The 14889-nt window shown below is 52.1% G+C and overlaps 5 protein-coding genes and 1 non-coding gene across 6 annotated transcripts; 1 reads left to right on the plus strand and 5 right to left on the minus strand.

Annotated features, from left to right (window-relative positions):
* Positions 1-1383: 1383 nt before the first annotated feature.
* J4E78_009379 (uncharacterized protein) lies at positions 1384-3023 on the minus strand (the record flags this gene model as incomplete). Its single annotated transcript, XM_049369972.1, has 2 exons — positions 1384-2871; positions 2922-3023. 2 exons carry the CDS (start codon positions 3021-3023, stop codon positions 1384-1386), a joined length of 1590 nt encoding a protein of 529 aa, XP_049218281.1.
* A 1047-nt stretch (positions 3024-4070) lies between these two features.
* Positions 4071-5799, minus strand: J4E78_009380 (uncharacterized protein; the record flags this gene model as incomplete). Its single annotated transcript, XM_049369973.1, has 3 exons — positions 4071-4457; positions 4517-5662; positions 5728-5799. The coding sequence occupies 3 exons, from the start codon at positions 5797-5799 to the stop codon at positions 4071-4073; spliced, it is 1605 nt and encodes a 534-aa protein (XP_049218282.1).
* A 1110-nt stretch (positions 5800-6909) lies between these two features.
* On the minus strand, positions 6910-8242 carry J4E78_009381 (uncharacterized protein; the record flags this gene model as incomplete). Its single annotated transcript, XM_049369974.1, has 2 exons — positions 6910-7830; positions 8237-8242. The coding sequence occupies 2 exons, from the start codon at positions 8240-8242 to the stop codon at positions 6910-6912; spliced, it is 927 nt and encodes a 308-aa protein (XP_049218283.1).
* Positions 8243-9464: 1222 nt separating this feature from the next.
* On the plus strand, positions 9465-11754 carry J4E78_009382 (uncharacterized protein; the record flags this gene model as incomplete). The annotated part of the gene is made up of 2 exons (XM_049369975.1): positions 9465-10109; positions 10156-11754. 2 exons carry the CDS (start codon positions 9465-9467, stop codon positions 11752-11754), a joined length of 2244 nt encoding a protein of 747 aa, XP_049218284.1.
* A 589-nt stretch (positions 11755-12343) lies between these two features.
* Positions 12344-12417, minus strand: J4E78_009383. Its single transcript has one exon. It is a non-coding gene; the product is annotated as a tRNA-Ile (tRNA).
* Positions 12418-12873: 456 nt separating this feature from the next.
* Positions 12874-14661, minus strand: J4E78_009384 (uncharacterized protein; the record flags this gene model as incomplete). Its single annotated transcript, XM_049369976.1, has 1 exon — positions 12874-14661. One exon carries the CDS (start codon positions 14659-14661, stop codon positions 12874-12876), a length of 1788 nt encoding a protein of 595 aa, XP_049218285.1.
* Positions 14662-14889: the final 228 nt, after the last annotated feature.

Genomic DNA, 14889 nt, shown 5'->3' on the forward strand with positions numbered 1-14889 from the left:
ACTCTGCACCTCGGTGTGCAATACCAAAAATTTGAAGACGAGCGAAACATGAGTGGGCACCAAAAGTTCAGGACGACCGCCGCATGTTCTCTCTTCTTTCTTTCGCTCGCGGAGTGCATTCTCAAAATGCACGAAGTCAAGCCCTATGGTTTTCCTGCTCTTCTGTGCTTTCCTACCAAACAGTGACACTGCGGCTGGACGCGATCGTTCTACAACAATCGCCTCAGAGCTTCTACTTCCTACCCTCAGCCGGAAGGTTTGCCATACCAAAAAATGCGACGTTGTATTGGATGAGTGCGCAACAAAAGAAAAGACTGGGCTTATGATGTCTGCGCTTCTCTTTCCGCTTCTAAAATGTACGCAAGTACCGGAAAGCCGCTACTCGTACTCTACATGGCTGTGCGAATTGGTCTTACAATCTTGTCATACTGCGATGCTACGAATAGATATAAATACCGCCCGCTTGTCGCTCCAAGTCCTGCACTTCACGCACTCAATCTTTCTGTCCAGATGACACCAAAATCGCTGTCCAAGAGTGTCATGAAGCTTGTTTCAAAAAAATATGCGCTCACCACTAATGTCTTCGCCTGCCTGTCTTCCCGCGAAGTGCAAAGCACCACACATCAAGACCAATGGCGCTCACAACAAACTCACACTTTGTTATGATTATGAAACTCTAGTCGCTTATAAATACCTCCTCACTATCGCCGGTGTTCTCTTCCTCCTTCAAACTTACTAGCTAGTTTACAAGACTAAAAAAGGCTTCTGAGGAGTGTATGGGTGCGCATCAAAAATCCTGGACAACTCTTACACGTCGTTGCTCGCCTCTCGTATCGCAAGATTTCAAAAGAACGACAGCTCTTGTTTGACGGCCGGCATATGTTTCCAAGCTCTTTCCATTAATCTAATGTCCCGCTTGCGAAACTGGATATTTAAATTCTCATGTGCTCGCCTGTCCTGTTTGTCAGGGGCCATGGAACGTGTATCTATACCGCCTGGCGGGTACGAGGCTGTCTGGGTTCTTATATGAAGCTGCTCTTGTTGCTGTGACTGTCGAGATAGTTCTGATTTTGGGGTGCAAAGCGATATGGGGAAGAACGAATACTTGGCTACTGAAGGGTAACTACATACTCATTCAAGTTTGCTACCCACTCGTTCCTCGTTCTCACTCATTTCTGGTCCTCCATCCCATCATTCACATCCCGCATTCAGTGGCTAGTGGTGTCCAAGGCGCCATCCCTTTTCGATGCAAAGCATTGTTATGCCAGACCCACCATGTCTTAGTCGGAGATGTTTGTGATAAAGCAAAGTACTGGGTAAACACGATTGCCTCATGACCAGCTGACATCAATGCGTATTTTCAGCGGTCGGTTCCTTCCTAAATCAGCTTGTTGGACACCGAATGTAGCCTGCGATATCCTCCTTCTTGACTGCTACCGCCACGACCTCAGTGCGGTGCTGGCCGCGGAATGGTAAGGTCATTGATCCACGTAGGTAGTAGTAGCGAGGCCACTGATGGCCATGGAAGTCCTCGACCATATCAAGGTAACCCGGGGGGACTGTAGGACTGGTAGTATAAACCTCGACGTGCGAACTTCGCGCTACTAGGTATCGTAGGACCTCGGTTGCCAATTGAGAGTATTGTACCGCGTGTTCAACTGGATTGTCGAACTCAATATTCTCCTCCAGTGCTAGCAAATGCGTAAAGCGCAAGCTGCGTAGCAGAGGAAAGCGGGCTATTACGTCCAAAGTCTTTGCAAAGTTCTCCTCCCGAGGAAACAGGAACGGCACGCCACGGGTCATAGACCTGATATCGATAGCAGCGACATGGATACCCAGCTCCTCTATCTTTGGACATCCAACTAGAAGTGTCTCGAGCTCGGTAGCCGTGTAGCAATGGTTCCTGGCTTCGGATAGCGGAAGGCGATGTGGACGATACAACGGATCCAAGTGGAGAAGTTGTAGAGTTTGTCCGTGTCGACATATATTCTCCACATTGACATGCTGAGGATTTCGAGTCGCGACGAACAGCCTCTCCAGGCCTGAAAAGCATCCGATAAACTGATCTAAGAACTTGACTAAGTCTGGTTCTTCCAAAGATTGTATCAAACACAGCGACTTCAAAGCGAAGCTGTCCAGTGCGGAGTATTCAATGCTCAAATGCTCTAAAAAGGACGAGACATTGATACAGTATCTTATCTCAAGATCTGCGAGAGACTGGAGATCAGTGATCTTCCCCAGATGGTAAGGGCCATCGAATAGGTTGATGTACGACAGGCGAAGGTGTCGAAGCCTCAGAGGTATGAAAGTACTAGGATATTTCCACCTTTTGAGCGAAGCCAGCTGTCCGAATTTGGGATTGGATCGATTGGACTCGATGTAAGGTGCAACATTAAGGGTCTCCAAAGCTGGTGTGTTGAGAAGCCACGCACTAAAGTCGTCGTCGTTGGCGGGTGTAATGGTCAATTTTCGAAGCTTTTGCAAGTTGCCTACGAGGAAACGAGAGTCCGGACAGCCATAGCCATGCTTCTTTGCAGGCTGCTGATACGCAAGCTCTTCAATCAGATTTTGAGAGCGAATCAAGAGGCCCAAGGTGCTGGGGTCCACAGTCGGTAGCTCCACGGTGCGTAATGTGTTTTGGGCAAGGACGGTGATCAGCTGCAGCACCTTCTCGGAAACCTCGGAATACAGGATAATCTTAAGATTCTTGACGTTATCGAGAAATCCGTCAGGTGGGGATAAGAGTAGCGCGTCGAAATCGCGACCTCGTTCCTGGAGATGGGAGCTGAAAGTCTTCCAGAGCACAGTCGAACTAGACTTTCGCCATCGTTTGTTGGCCAGTCCAAGGTTCTTGAGCGCTCGGCCTGGCAACTGCGTCTACATTAGCACTATGGAAGTATTTGATCTTGCTGATGGTTTACCAGTTCGCAAATCTGCAGCCGCAGCTCTTGTGGCAGCTTTCCAATGTGGCCTTGCACACTAGGTACTAGGGCCATGTCGAGTTCGCCCGATACTTGCGGCATTTTGGGTGATGAATTTGCTGGTTATGTTGCAGTCCAGGGTAGAGTCGTGTGGTCAGTTGATCAGTCGATGAGTAGTAGAGCCAGTTCGGGTGAGGTTCTTATTCGATAGATGCGCGCGTTGGTCCCTGCACCGGCAGGAGCGTGGAATGAGTGAAACTGAAGTCAGCCACAAAGGGCTGCGGCGTGAGCAACGTGAGTAAGTTACCATTCACTGACGACATGAGTAATCAGTTGTAGGTTGCATACCCAGGTCAGTGAAGGCGTTGCAGTCACTGCTTCATGTAGTTCCAGTCGGGCCCAAGGTAAAACGCGTCCGAAAGACATCATGATGGAAGTACTTGCCAGCACTGCATCAAGCGACCAATATCTGGTCATACTATTCTTCAATGAGCCTCATGAACAGCGGTTGGAAGCACCACTGCCCATCTCCTGGTAGCGTTCGAGGTACGTCAGGTTAGCGGGTACCGAAGGCTGAACGGGACGCGTCGCGAGACAGAACAGTCACGCGACGATGGTATGCCTGGGGACGCCATATGACTGAGACGAGAGGTATCTACAGATTTGCTGAAACCGAGGAGAGCTGGCGCTAAGGCGACTGTATGGTGCGAGATGATGATGGAAGAACAGGCGTCTCGGGGGCTCGGAGATTGACTTCAGCAAGCATCCGTGCGCCACGCTATCCACATTCGGAAAAGCATGACGCGTGATGTCATTGCGAGCTGTGCGCCATGATGGCGCCCAAAACTCATCACAATACTTCGCGCATTACGCAGGAGTTGACTCTAGGGGGACTGGACATGGAAGCTGTGGTATTAAAATGTTTTGGTGCTATTCTCCTAGCTATACGGCATCACGCGGTATCCGCTACACTCTAGAAGCAGACATGATGCGCCCATAATCTCCCGAACACTAGGTGCGCGACAAAGACACGCATCTTTCCTGACAGGTACCAAGCACCCTAGGCCAAAGTATAGATTAACTTCTATCTCGTGGCTCCACCACCATAACAGACCGTGAACATCCTCTGGCCACCTATTCTCCGGTCGCTTACTTCCAGAAAAGCATATCCTCATGTTGGCCTTGTTCTAGCATGGGAACAGCAAGAGCACGCGAAACCTGCTTTCCTCCGCGCATTGCTACTGTCACTATTCCGCGACGGTAGGAGAAGTCGGGAAATGAATGCCCATTCATGTCCATCCAGCCTGCCGACGAGTATGTATCTTCTGGCCAGTAGCCCGTACCAAAGGCAAGAAGCTCAATGGGCGATTCGTGGTCTGCAAAAAACTCCATGATGACATTGGCTACTTGTTGATAGCGGAGTTGATGTCTGTGGATGATGTACTCATATGTCTCCCCCTGCTCTTCATTTTGTGCTTGAAACAAAGGATAGGTAATACGGAGATTGCGGAGGTTGCGCAGTTGGGTGAGAGGTAACTATGATGAAGTTAGTGTAACATTCACGACCAATGTTGGCGTCATCGCGAAACACTTACTAGGAGATCGGATACTTTCACATCCTCCTGTAAACCTCGTCCGGTATCGTGCACATTGAAAGTGTCATATGCAGTATAGTCTCCGAGGTCCCAATCAACAAGATTAAGACTGAGTGCTTCGATGTGCGGACAACTTGCCACAAGCCTCTCAAGCTCTTGAGGCGTATAACGCTCGACATTTCCCGTATAGCGACCTCTGTACTCGTAAAGATTGGGGAAATGATCAATGTGCAGGTAGCGCAGAGATTCTCCATGGCGGCATATGCTGCCAATAGACGGGCGCATGGCCTTGATTGTGGTGATGCAGAGAGTCTCGAGTGTCGGAACGGCTTCAAGAAAGTATTCGATCTCGGTGTTAAATGGCTTCTCTCTTCCCAGGACGCTCAATTGTCGGAAGATGACTGAGTTGAGTGCGGGCTTGTCGCATTTGAGAAACTCATCGGCGAGGCACTGTACGGTACGCGGCATATCCGAACAGTTACTCAGAAGCAGACTTTGTAGGCTACTCAGGTTGGTCATACCGCCGAAGCAATCTTCCTGCTCTTCAATGAAAGCAGAGTGGATCTCGATATTGCGTAGATCCAAGAGCACTTCCAATTTTGGCATACTCCAGGAGTAGGGTCTTCCGTTGTGTGCATCTTGAGCCTTGGGTTTGGTTGCGAGTCTTCGGAGAACGGGAGTGAAAGCCAAACATTTGGCATCGGCATGGCGATCTGCTTCTTGTGGTAGAAGTGTCAAATCTTCCAGCTTATCTAAATTTCCGGTGAGTAACTTGTCGTGCAGGGTCGTTGAGGGAAACGAAAGTTTCGAGAGCTGAGATTGAGTCTTGAGTATAAGACCAACCGTACGTTCGTCAAAGTCTAGCGTGGTCGTAAACGCTCGAAGGCTGTTTCTCGGTAGCGCGCACAGAAGCTGTACAAAACGACTTGAGATTTCCGTAGTGGTGGGGAAATGTTCATCCCCATAATTGCATCCGTCAATATCCAGCTCCTTGATCGTGTCCAAGATATCATCTGAACGAAGTAGAGCATCGATTGTGCTGCCTTCATCGAGATTGGTCGTGAAGGTATTCCAAAGTACTGTGCCAGCTGCAGAACTCCATACTTTGTCGACCAGGCGGGCATGTGTTTGATCATCGTTCGGAAGCTATAATTCCGTTAGCGATTGCAACTTACATCGCACAAAGGTAGGAAGCGTTTATAGCTGCTTACAAGTTCGCAGATCATGTGTCTCAGCTCAGTCGGCAAGACCTTGGTATAATCGAGCATGGCAGGCGCCGCCATCGTAGGGGCTGGATGCACTTAACGGTGGTGCGGTTCGCAAGGTAATGTATGGTTGAAAGTAGCCCTAGTATATGAGTAGAGATGTGAGTTAGTGCTCTGGCGGTAGAGAAGTCAAGGTAGTACGAAACAGTAGTTGTATATGCGCAGGCCCGCTGCCTTACCAGAGAAACGAGCGCGCACGGGCCTGGCGCTGAACGCATTCACTTCCTGCTCCAGTGAAAGCGCCAAGTCCTGACAGTTGATGAAAGTCGCTCTACAGGAAGATCTCAAGCGCCCTCTATCGAAGGTCTTGACCTGGCCATCACCGCACCTCGGGACCCAGCGTTGGGCTATAGACATCTCTTGCATCTTGCCCCGCTGTGCTCTTCATTCAGTGTCGAGAAGTGTAGATGTTACTCAGTGTCGATTTCGCATCGCGAAGAGAAAGATCGGCTAGTAGCCAGACTTCACGCGCTGGCAGCAGGCGCGGACATCAGTATCTTCCAGCGATGGCACGAATCCGTACCGCAGAGATAGAAACAATGGAATGACTTCCGCCAGCGCCGTAGGCGATGGCCGGTATTATGTAGTGAACGAAGGAGGTGGGGAAAGCGCGACGCGTCGTGAATAGAAGGCGCGTCGCTAGCGGCCGAGGTTCGCCCACGACGTCATCAGCGCCTGTCGAAAGGGTCCGCTCTCTCGCAACTTCGCCGTTACCACTTCTAACACTACTGCGAGATCTTTGCACCGATTTTGTGTGAAGCTGAAGCGACGGACAAGTACAAATGGTTTACAAGCAAGCAACCTTCAGCTCCACGCATCACGAGCACTTTGAGGCACGGCCATGGACATTGTATTGAGATGAGCTGCATCTGGAATCACTTTGAAACTGGTCGCACATCGTGATGTACGGCGATATGCATTCGCTGAGATATCCGGCACTTGGCTGATGGAAGTAGTGAACGCTAGGTGAAGACTAGTAACCATGCCAGAAAGGAAACAGCGAGGGAAGGCCTGCCTCATGCGTCCCATGCTCCTGATCTGCCGAGCGATATCCGTATAACCATAAGCGCTGATAGCCCATATCATCGGGAAGATCGAAAAGACAGGACGTACCAGCTGAAGTGACGACTAGTCTGCCCAGCCGATAAAGTTGGCAGATGGGATAGGAGGGGCGACTTGCGCTGCATACCGCCCTTTGTAGTTACCCGATGGAGCGTAATTGCAGACTGTGTACTTGTTCATGGCCGAACCTATGCCGTTGACAGTCATGGCCCCGCCACAGTCAAGAGAGACGCATCCGACTTTGGTGGTGTCCTTCCACACCATCTGTGTAAGATGACCGACTTTCTCGAAGACCTCATGAGGTAGGTCACTCTTGCCAAACCAGGGTGTCATATGGGGAAGCTCTCCATGATACCAGGTCTCCGATATGCCCGCAGTAACGTTGAATGCGTCGCCAGAGACAACAAATAAGTTTTGACCTTGGCCGGCGCCCTGTGGGGTGAAGTGCTCGAAGTCGCACCTGCTAGCAGCAATACGCGCATTTGCCTCGCAGGCGGAATCCCAGCTCAGTGGAGCTGCATCGTGATTCGCACGAACGGCGTTGTGATGGAACAGTATAGCAGCTTCATAGTCGGGTCCAGAAGAGAGGTAGGCCTGGTCTTCGCCCGATGGATGCTTTTGAACTGGATCGGCAGGCTTGGGCGCAGGACTGTCGCTGGGCATAGGTGCTTGTGACATAACGGGGGTATCAGAAACCTTGGAAGTCGAGGGCTCGGGCTGAGGGGCAGGCTGGGGCGTCGGCTCTGGGGATGAAGTATTCTCGGGGCTAGCGGTAGCGGATAGCGCCAAAGAGGTGGATGACGGCGGAGTGTAGCCTCGAGTAACCGTAACGACGACCGTCTGTATGATCATCTTGGTCTCATAGACGACTCCTGGCTGCCTCGCATGGATGTGCGGATGAGCGAGGATACTAGCGGCCAGAGCTGAAGCGACAAGAATGAAGTGATGCATCTTGGAGTGACTGGAAGCGTCCGGGTACGTAGTAGTCTTGAGCAGTGTCGAAACCAGATCACCGTAAGGAGAGGATAGAAAGACTGCTTGCCATGTTAGACATAGTCCAGAATGAAGAGTACTCTGCCTACCCAGTTGCTAGTTTCCTGGGAGCTGTGAGGTGCCGAAGGGCGACTGGTGCGACTGAGATAAAGAAGTGAGTGTAGTTGCACGAGATGTAAAGAGAGTGTATCCTGTCAGGCAAGCTGCGCAAGGAGGAGATCGAGGGAGCGACAGATGAAGGAGTGTGGGGTGGTTGAGTCAAGCCGTGGTGGAGGGGAGGGAGGAAGGAAGCTGTTGATTGTTTATTAGTACCGAATTAGGCGAGAGTAGCTACGGTGAGGCAGGAGCAACTACCGCAAGGTGAGAGACAACCCGAGCGCACCTGGGAAGCCACTATCACTCTCATCGCGAGAAGACAAGGTTATTTGTAACAGAGGCGATGCCATTGATGGTAGTCTGATCCTGCTAGCTCTTGCTCAGGCGGTCACAAGCTGATGGCTGTGCATGGTAATGTTGAAGGTCATTCCTTTGCAGTACTAAGAGTCACTTCTGCTTTCGGATGGCATAACTGTCAACAGCGTCTCGGTAAGAATTTGCAGCACCGAAGTCGAGACGCTTGCGTCCGTTGCACCTTCGTCCATCTCAGATCAAGTTAGGCGATCGATGGAGGCTCCAGTCAGTTCCGATATAACTTTCGTACTCGACTGCCTCCTTGTTACACAGACTACTCATGTTTGTAACCAGCACCAAGGCAGCTGCGGCATCTTAGACCGCGTTACGGATCGCAACTACTTCTCACCATGTAATTTCACAGCTGGGCACTACAAACCACTCTCGAGTTCGTTACGCAGGAAGGATCGACCCACCTCGGTCGTAATAAGATCTTCTTGAACACAACAGCCTACTTGCTTCAGGCGCAGATTCAGCATTTGTACCACGGGCGAACCCCGAAGACATCATCTTAACCCTTTCTCTCTTTATTCTTTGCGATCAAGTCACAATCCTGTGCGACATCGCGTCCCAGAACAGACATAACATGCGTGAGCCGACGTTGCTGTCCCCTTGTTATCTCTCCAGATGTGGCCATATCAGGCTACGAAGTTGTCTATGACAGATAGTCTTTGTCTATCACGCGTCGTTGATAAGCTTTCCACAAAGAGCTTCGCTACCAAAGCCGAGCAGATGGAAGCTTCTAGAAATGGCGTACAACGCACGTCATGATACTGAAGCTTACGTTGGCGCGATGTATCTGCGTACCACTTTGCGAAATCGATGCAGGTCAGAAGGGATGCAGATTGCAGAGAACCGAATCTCCGCGTCGATCCCCAGCCACTCAGGGTTCTAGAGATTACGTCGTTGGCGGGATGCGGGGCAATTCGGCAGGGGCGCGGAGCTACTTCGCATGATTGATAACGTCCAGTAGCCTCGGAGCCGCGCGCCACCAGATTTCACCAGAACGCTTTTTTTGCTGTATGCCTCCCGTGAGATTCAATTTTCGAGGCTCCTGTCGATCTGCCCGCACCCCCATCGCGACCGCGCCACCCCGCCGTATACCAGCTCCAGCTACTGCGACCCCACCTTCTACATCGCGAGCGCAACAGCGCGACTTCCGTACATCTATCCTGAGAATGGACGCGCATAGTTCTTCCGCTGGTTCCGCCACCGCAGGCGACGACTTGAAGCTCAAGAACCGCCTCAATGAGAGCCGAAGCCCCTATGTTCGGGGCCACATGAACAACCCGGTCGCATGGCAGATGTGGGGACCTGAGGCAATTGAGCTGGCGAAGAAGTCGAACAGGCTGATCTTCATCAGCATAGGCTATGCTGCATGTCATTGGTGTCACGTCATGGAGCGCGAGTCATTCGAGAATGAAGAGGTCGCGAAGCTGCTGAACGCGAACTTCATACCCATAAAGATCGATCGCGAAGAGCGTCCGGATGTCGATCGCATATATATGAACTATGTTCAGGCAACAACAGGCTCAGGAGGGTGGCCGCTGAACGCCTTCATCACACCAGATCTGGAACCGATATTCGGAGGCACGTATTGGCCCGGCCCAGGGTCCACGATGGCGATGGGAGAGCACATTGGCTTTGTCGGCATACTCAAGAAGATTCGCGATGTGTGGAGGGATCAGCGACAGAGGTGCCTGGAATCGGCGAAGGAGATCACAGCGCAACTGCGAGACTTTGCTGAGGACGGAAACATCAGCAGGAAAGATGGCGCAGCTCATGAAGGTCTTGACCTAGATCTTCTGGATGAAGCATATGAGGTGCGTATGGAGGACTTTGCTAAAGACCGTTACTAATACATGACAGCATTTCAAGAAGCGATACGATGCGAAGCACGCAGGCTTTGGCAGCGCACCCAAGTTCCCAACACCTTCGAACCTCCAATTCCTCCTTAAGTTATCCGAATATCCGAATGCGGTCAGAGAAGTGCTCGGAGCAAAGGACTGCACACAAGCGAAAGACATGGTACTGGCGACACTAGATGCGATGAACAAGGGTGGCATACACGATCAAATCGGAAACGGCTTTGCGCGATACTCTGTCACGAAGGATTGGAGCCTACCGCATTTTGAGAAAATGCTGTACGACCAGACCCAACTCCTGCCCGTATACCTGGACGCATATCTCATGACCAAGAGCCCTGAACATCTATCAGCGGTCCATGACATCGCGACGTATCTCACCAGCCCGCCTATGCACGCTGAGAGTGGAGGCTTCTTCTCATCTGAGGATGCTGATTCATTATACCGGCCAAATGACAAGGAGAAGCGAGAGGGTGCCTTCTACGTATGGACGCTGAAGGAGTTCCAGGATATACTAGGCGACCGAGACGCAGAGATTCTTGCGAGATACTACAATGTCAAGGATGAGGGCAATGTCGAGCCCGAACACGATGCGCATGATGAGCTGATCAACCAGAACGTACTAGCCATCACCGCGACACCAGCAGATCTGTCAAAACAGTTTGGTCTGTCAGAGGATGAGGTCAGCAAGATACTAACCGAGGGCCGGCAAAAGCTACTCGAGCACCGCAACAAGGAGCGCCCGCGGCCAGGTCTAGATGACAAGATCGTAGTATCCTGGAACGGTCTCGCCATCGGTGCTCTCGCGCGAACATCCGCCGCCCTATCATCACAAGATCCCACACGCTCAAAACAGTACCTAGCCGCCGCCGAAAAAGCCGCCGCCTTCCTGCAAAAAGAGCTCTACAACCCCGACACCAAAACCCTCATCCGCGTGTACCGCGAAGGCCGCGGCGACGCCCCTGGTTTCGCCGACGACTACGCCTACCTGATCTCCGGCCTAATCTCCCTCTACGAAGCCACCTTCAACGATAGCTACCTCCAATGGGCCGACGACCTCCAACAAACACAACTAAAAATGTTCTGGGACAAACAACACCTCGGCTTCTTCTCCACGCCCGAAAACCAACAGGACCTCATCATGCGGCTGAAAGATGGCATGGATAACGCCGAACCAGGCACAAATGGCGTGTCAGCGCAGAACCTGGACCGTCTGGGTGCGCTGCTGGAAGACGAGGAGTACACTAAGAAAGCACGGGATACGGCGTCTGCTTTCGAGGCAGAGATTATGCAACACCCCTTCCTTTTCCCGAGTATGATGGACGCAGTCGTTGTTGGTAAACTCGGTATCAGACATAGCGTTATCACGGGTGAAGGTCAAAGGGTAGATGAGTGGTTGCAGAGGTATCGGGAGCGACCGGCTGGTCTTGGTACTGTTAGTAAAGTGGGGAAGGGTATGGGTGAGTGGCTAAGTCAGCGGAACGCCCTTGTCAAGAGTATGGATAAGGCGAGCGAGGGTGTTATGGTGTGCGAGGGTGGCGCGTGTAGAGATGCGCTGAGTATGGATATGGGGAGTGTTGGGGATGCGGTACCGAAGGTTTAAGAATGGCCTCGGAGGCGCGATATCATGATGGGATGATTGTACGGTATACACGAACAATGAACGTATGCAGACAACTGCGACTTATCTCAAAGAGCACACAGGGAGCTACTATGACAGTATTGTCTGAAATGCAGTCGGGAGTCACTATTGGCTGTTCATGTTGTTGCTTCGCACATGTGTCACTCTACCTGGCACAGGTAAATGATCGGGCAGGCGTGCAGCCTACATCAGGGCGAGAAACGAAGTTTTAAACCTGCCTAAGGCAATGTAGACTTCTAGCTTATTTGTATTATCAGCCGTACAAGTAAGAAGCCGAACAGGCGTGCCGCCTACGTTGGTCTAAAAACTTAACTTCACAAGATCCTAAGACAACGTAGCCTCCTAGCACATCTCTATTGCCCCTTCCATGTTTACATTTCTGCTCGAGTCGGGTTGTGACTTCCCTCCCACTTCACAGCAGCAAAAAGATATAAAATCCTGCCATCTTCTCGCCACCTTTGCTACTAGACTTTGAATACTCTTTTGGACATAGTATTCTCACAAAAAGAGAAAGAAAGCAAAAAGAAAGTTACGGGCAAGCCCGGAAGGATGGTCACTACGAGGGTCGAACTCGCGACCTTGGCGTTATTAGCACCACGCTCTAACCAACTGAGCTAAGCGACCTGTCTTTGTTGTTGTTCGATGGAGAAATGAAACGTTAGTCACAATATATACGTATGGACACGAAGACGTAGAGCGAGCTTGCGCTGAACATGGCCCTCAGTTCTCCCCAAGTGCGTGAGTGAGATGTCATAGTGAGGGTCACACCTTCCAATGTAGTCTGGAGTCACAGGTGCGGGGCATGGCGGGGCACGAGTGGATAATGAGCAACACTCCCAGATGTAGTGAAGTCGGACAATGCAGAATACATTGAGTAATACTGGCATTGAAGTTTTCAGCTCGAAGCTGTACATTATGATCGGCCGTCATATCGCATACTTTTGGTACATAGAGAAGACATCCGCTAAATCCAAGCTACCTATGCAATCACCTGCACCCAGTCGGCAAACCGCGCCTTCGCGTCCAAAGATTGTACATGTGTACTTCCTTCCCTTTCCGTCTGTCGAAATGAAATTGCTTTTACGCATGCTGCTGCTGAGGCTGCATTTGCTGGTGTTGTTGCATCTGCGCTTGTTGTTGCTGCTGGTGTTGCTGCTGCTGGTGTTGCTGCTGCTGGTGTTGCTGCTGCTGGTGTTGCTGTTGCGCAGGTGCGGCTAGCGACACGGCTGCGAGGGTATCAATTGTCTGTGACAAAGGAGTGTTAGTTCTACTTGCTGCAGCTGCCGCAGCATTGGCCTGCTTCTTCTTGTTCTTTTTCTTACTCGTAGTAGGAGCATTACCCGCTGACACCTTGCTGGTCATCTCGCCACCGCCAGCATCCGCGTCAGGCCAGTCGAACGTCCAGCCTCCGCCGGCAGTGAACGGAACCTTCTTGATGAATTGCGATACATCCGCTTGCCTCCTCAATGCCTCCAAGTAACCTGCTACCTCTCGGAGCACGTCCCCTTGCATTTGCTCTGGAGTAGCGCAAAACTCGGGGATCTCCAGGAGGTTGTGCGGCTGCGCACTTGCCTTGAGCGAAGAGTCGTCAATCAGCACCGTGTTGTGCTGGCCGAAGCGACTGCCGGCCTCATAATCCGGATGGAAAGACTGGATCTGACTTCGACTCCACACTAGCTTCAGGTTCTTGTATACCTGCACGTTCTGCTGATAGTTTGTCGGCGATAGTCCAAAACTGTCGCGGGCCCATTGAGCGACGAGCTTCGACCGGAGATCGTTGTCTAATGCTTGGCTGACTAGAGACTTCACGTTGTCTGGCCTCGCGCTAGACCACACCATGACCTTGAAGTTCTCGAAAAGGTAGCGCAGGAAAGGCTTCAGGTATGGGCGCTCGATCATAGTCTTGGCGTTCTTATTGGGGCGGAAGAGCACCGTGCCGTTGAGATCCAGGATAACCAGCATTTGGCCCAGTGTCTCGTTGGTGGTAGGCTCCGCAGCGGCCTGGTCCAAATACTCTTGCGTAGGCTGCGGCGCAGGGAGCATAATCTTTTCGTCACCATAGCGTCCCTTCTTTTCGCCGGCCGCTTTGGGTGCCTTGGGTGCTTTGGGAGTACTGTGAGGTTTGTTAATTCGAGAGCACTTGGCTTCAAACGAAGCAATGCGGTGGAGGGTACCATACTCTTTCTGCTTAGCTTGCCCGTTGGCAGTAAGCCCAGACTTTGACTTCTTGCCTGGAGGAGTTGGTGCCCTGTTCTGAGTATTAGCGGTGCGGCTCTTTGACTTCAGACCCTTCAACAAGGCATCGAAAGCATACTGTATGTCCTCGTTCCTTGCTCCATGCGGGAAGTTTGCCTGCTGTTGCATCATATGGTAGGGCGGGCGGTTCGGGTACATCTGGTGTTGCTGATGAGGCATGGGCGGGGGCCCACCGTGATGCGCCTGATGTCCGTATGGCTGCTGGCCAAATGGCGGCCCACCAAACGGCGGCTGGCCATGAGGCGGCATGTGTGGCGGTGGGCGCCCCGCAAAGGCCTCTGGACCTAGCGGGAAAGGGGGCGGCGGCGGTGGGTGATGCGGGTGGCCGTTCTGCACCATCCAGTGGTGGTATGCCATGGCTTGCTGGTGAATTGCGAAGTCATGGTGCTGGTTGCTGAACATGTGCGGGGGCTGCTGTGGCGGCGGCGGAGGCGGCGCAAAGTTCTGGTTGAAGAAGCCATTCGGCGGCCCGTATGGTCCTGGTGGTGGTCCCTGGAACTGAGGAGGGGGTGGTGGTGGAAGCTGGTTCTCGAAGGCGCCAAAGCTCTGCTCGCGACGGTCAAAGCCGCCCGGGCGGAAGGGCATCGCATTCGGATTCCATGACTCGTTCATGCTGGCGCTTGCGGAGGCAGAGAGCGGGCGCCCGTGGGGAGTGCTGTCTCGACCTGTCTTGGTCTTGAAGTTGTCGGTGTTAGTGGAGGAAGTTGCGACTGGAGCGCAGTGGGGGATGCTGTACCGAGCTGATGCGACTGCGGCCATGGAGCACGTGCGATAGCGACAGACGCTCGGCGGGACGGGAGGGGTGAGCGGTGAAAAGCCTGGTGAGGTGAAGACGGAGAG

Source organism: Alternaria triticimaculans (assembly GCF_023758025.1).
Source record: "Alternaria triticimaculans strain BMP 0046 chromosome Unknown scaffold_20, whole genome shotgun sequence".
NCBI classification, from domain to species: domain Eukaryota; kingdom Fungi; phylum Ascomycota; class Dothideomycetes; order Pleosporales; family Pleosporaceae; genus Alternaria; species Alternaria triticimaculans.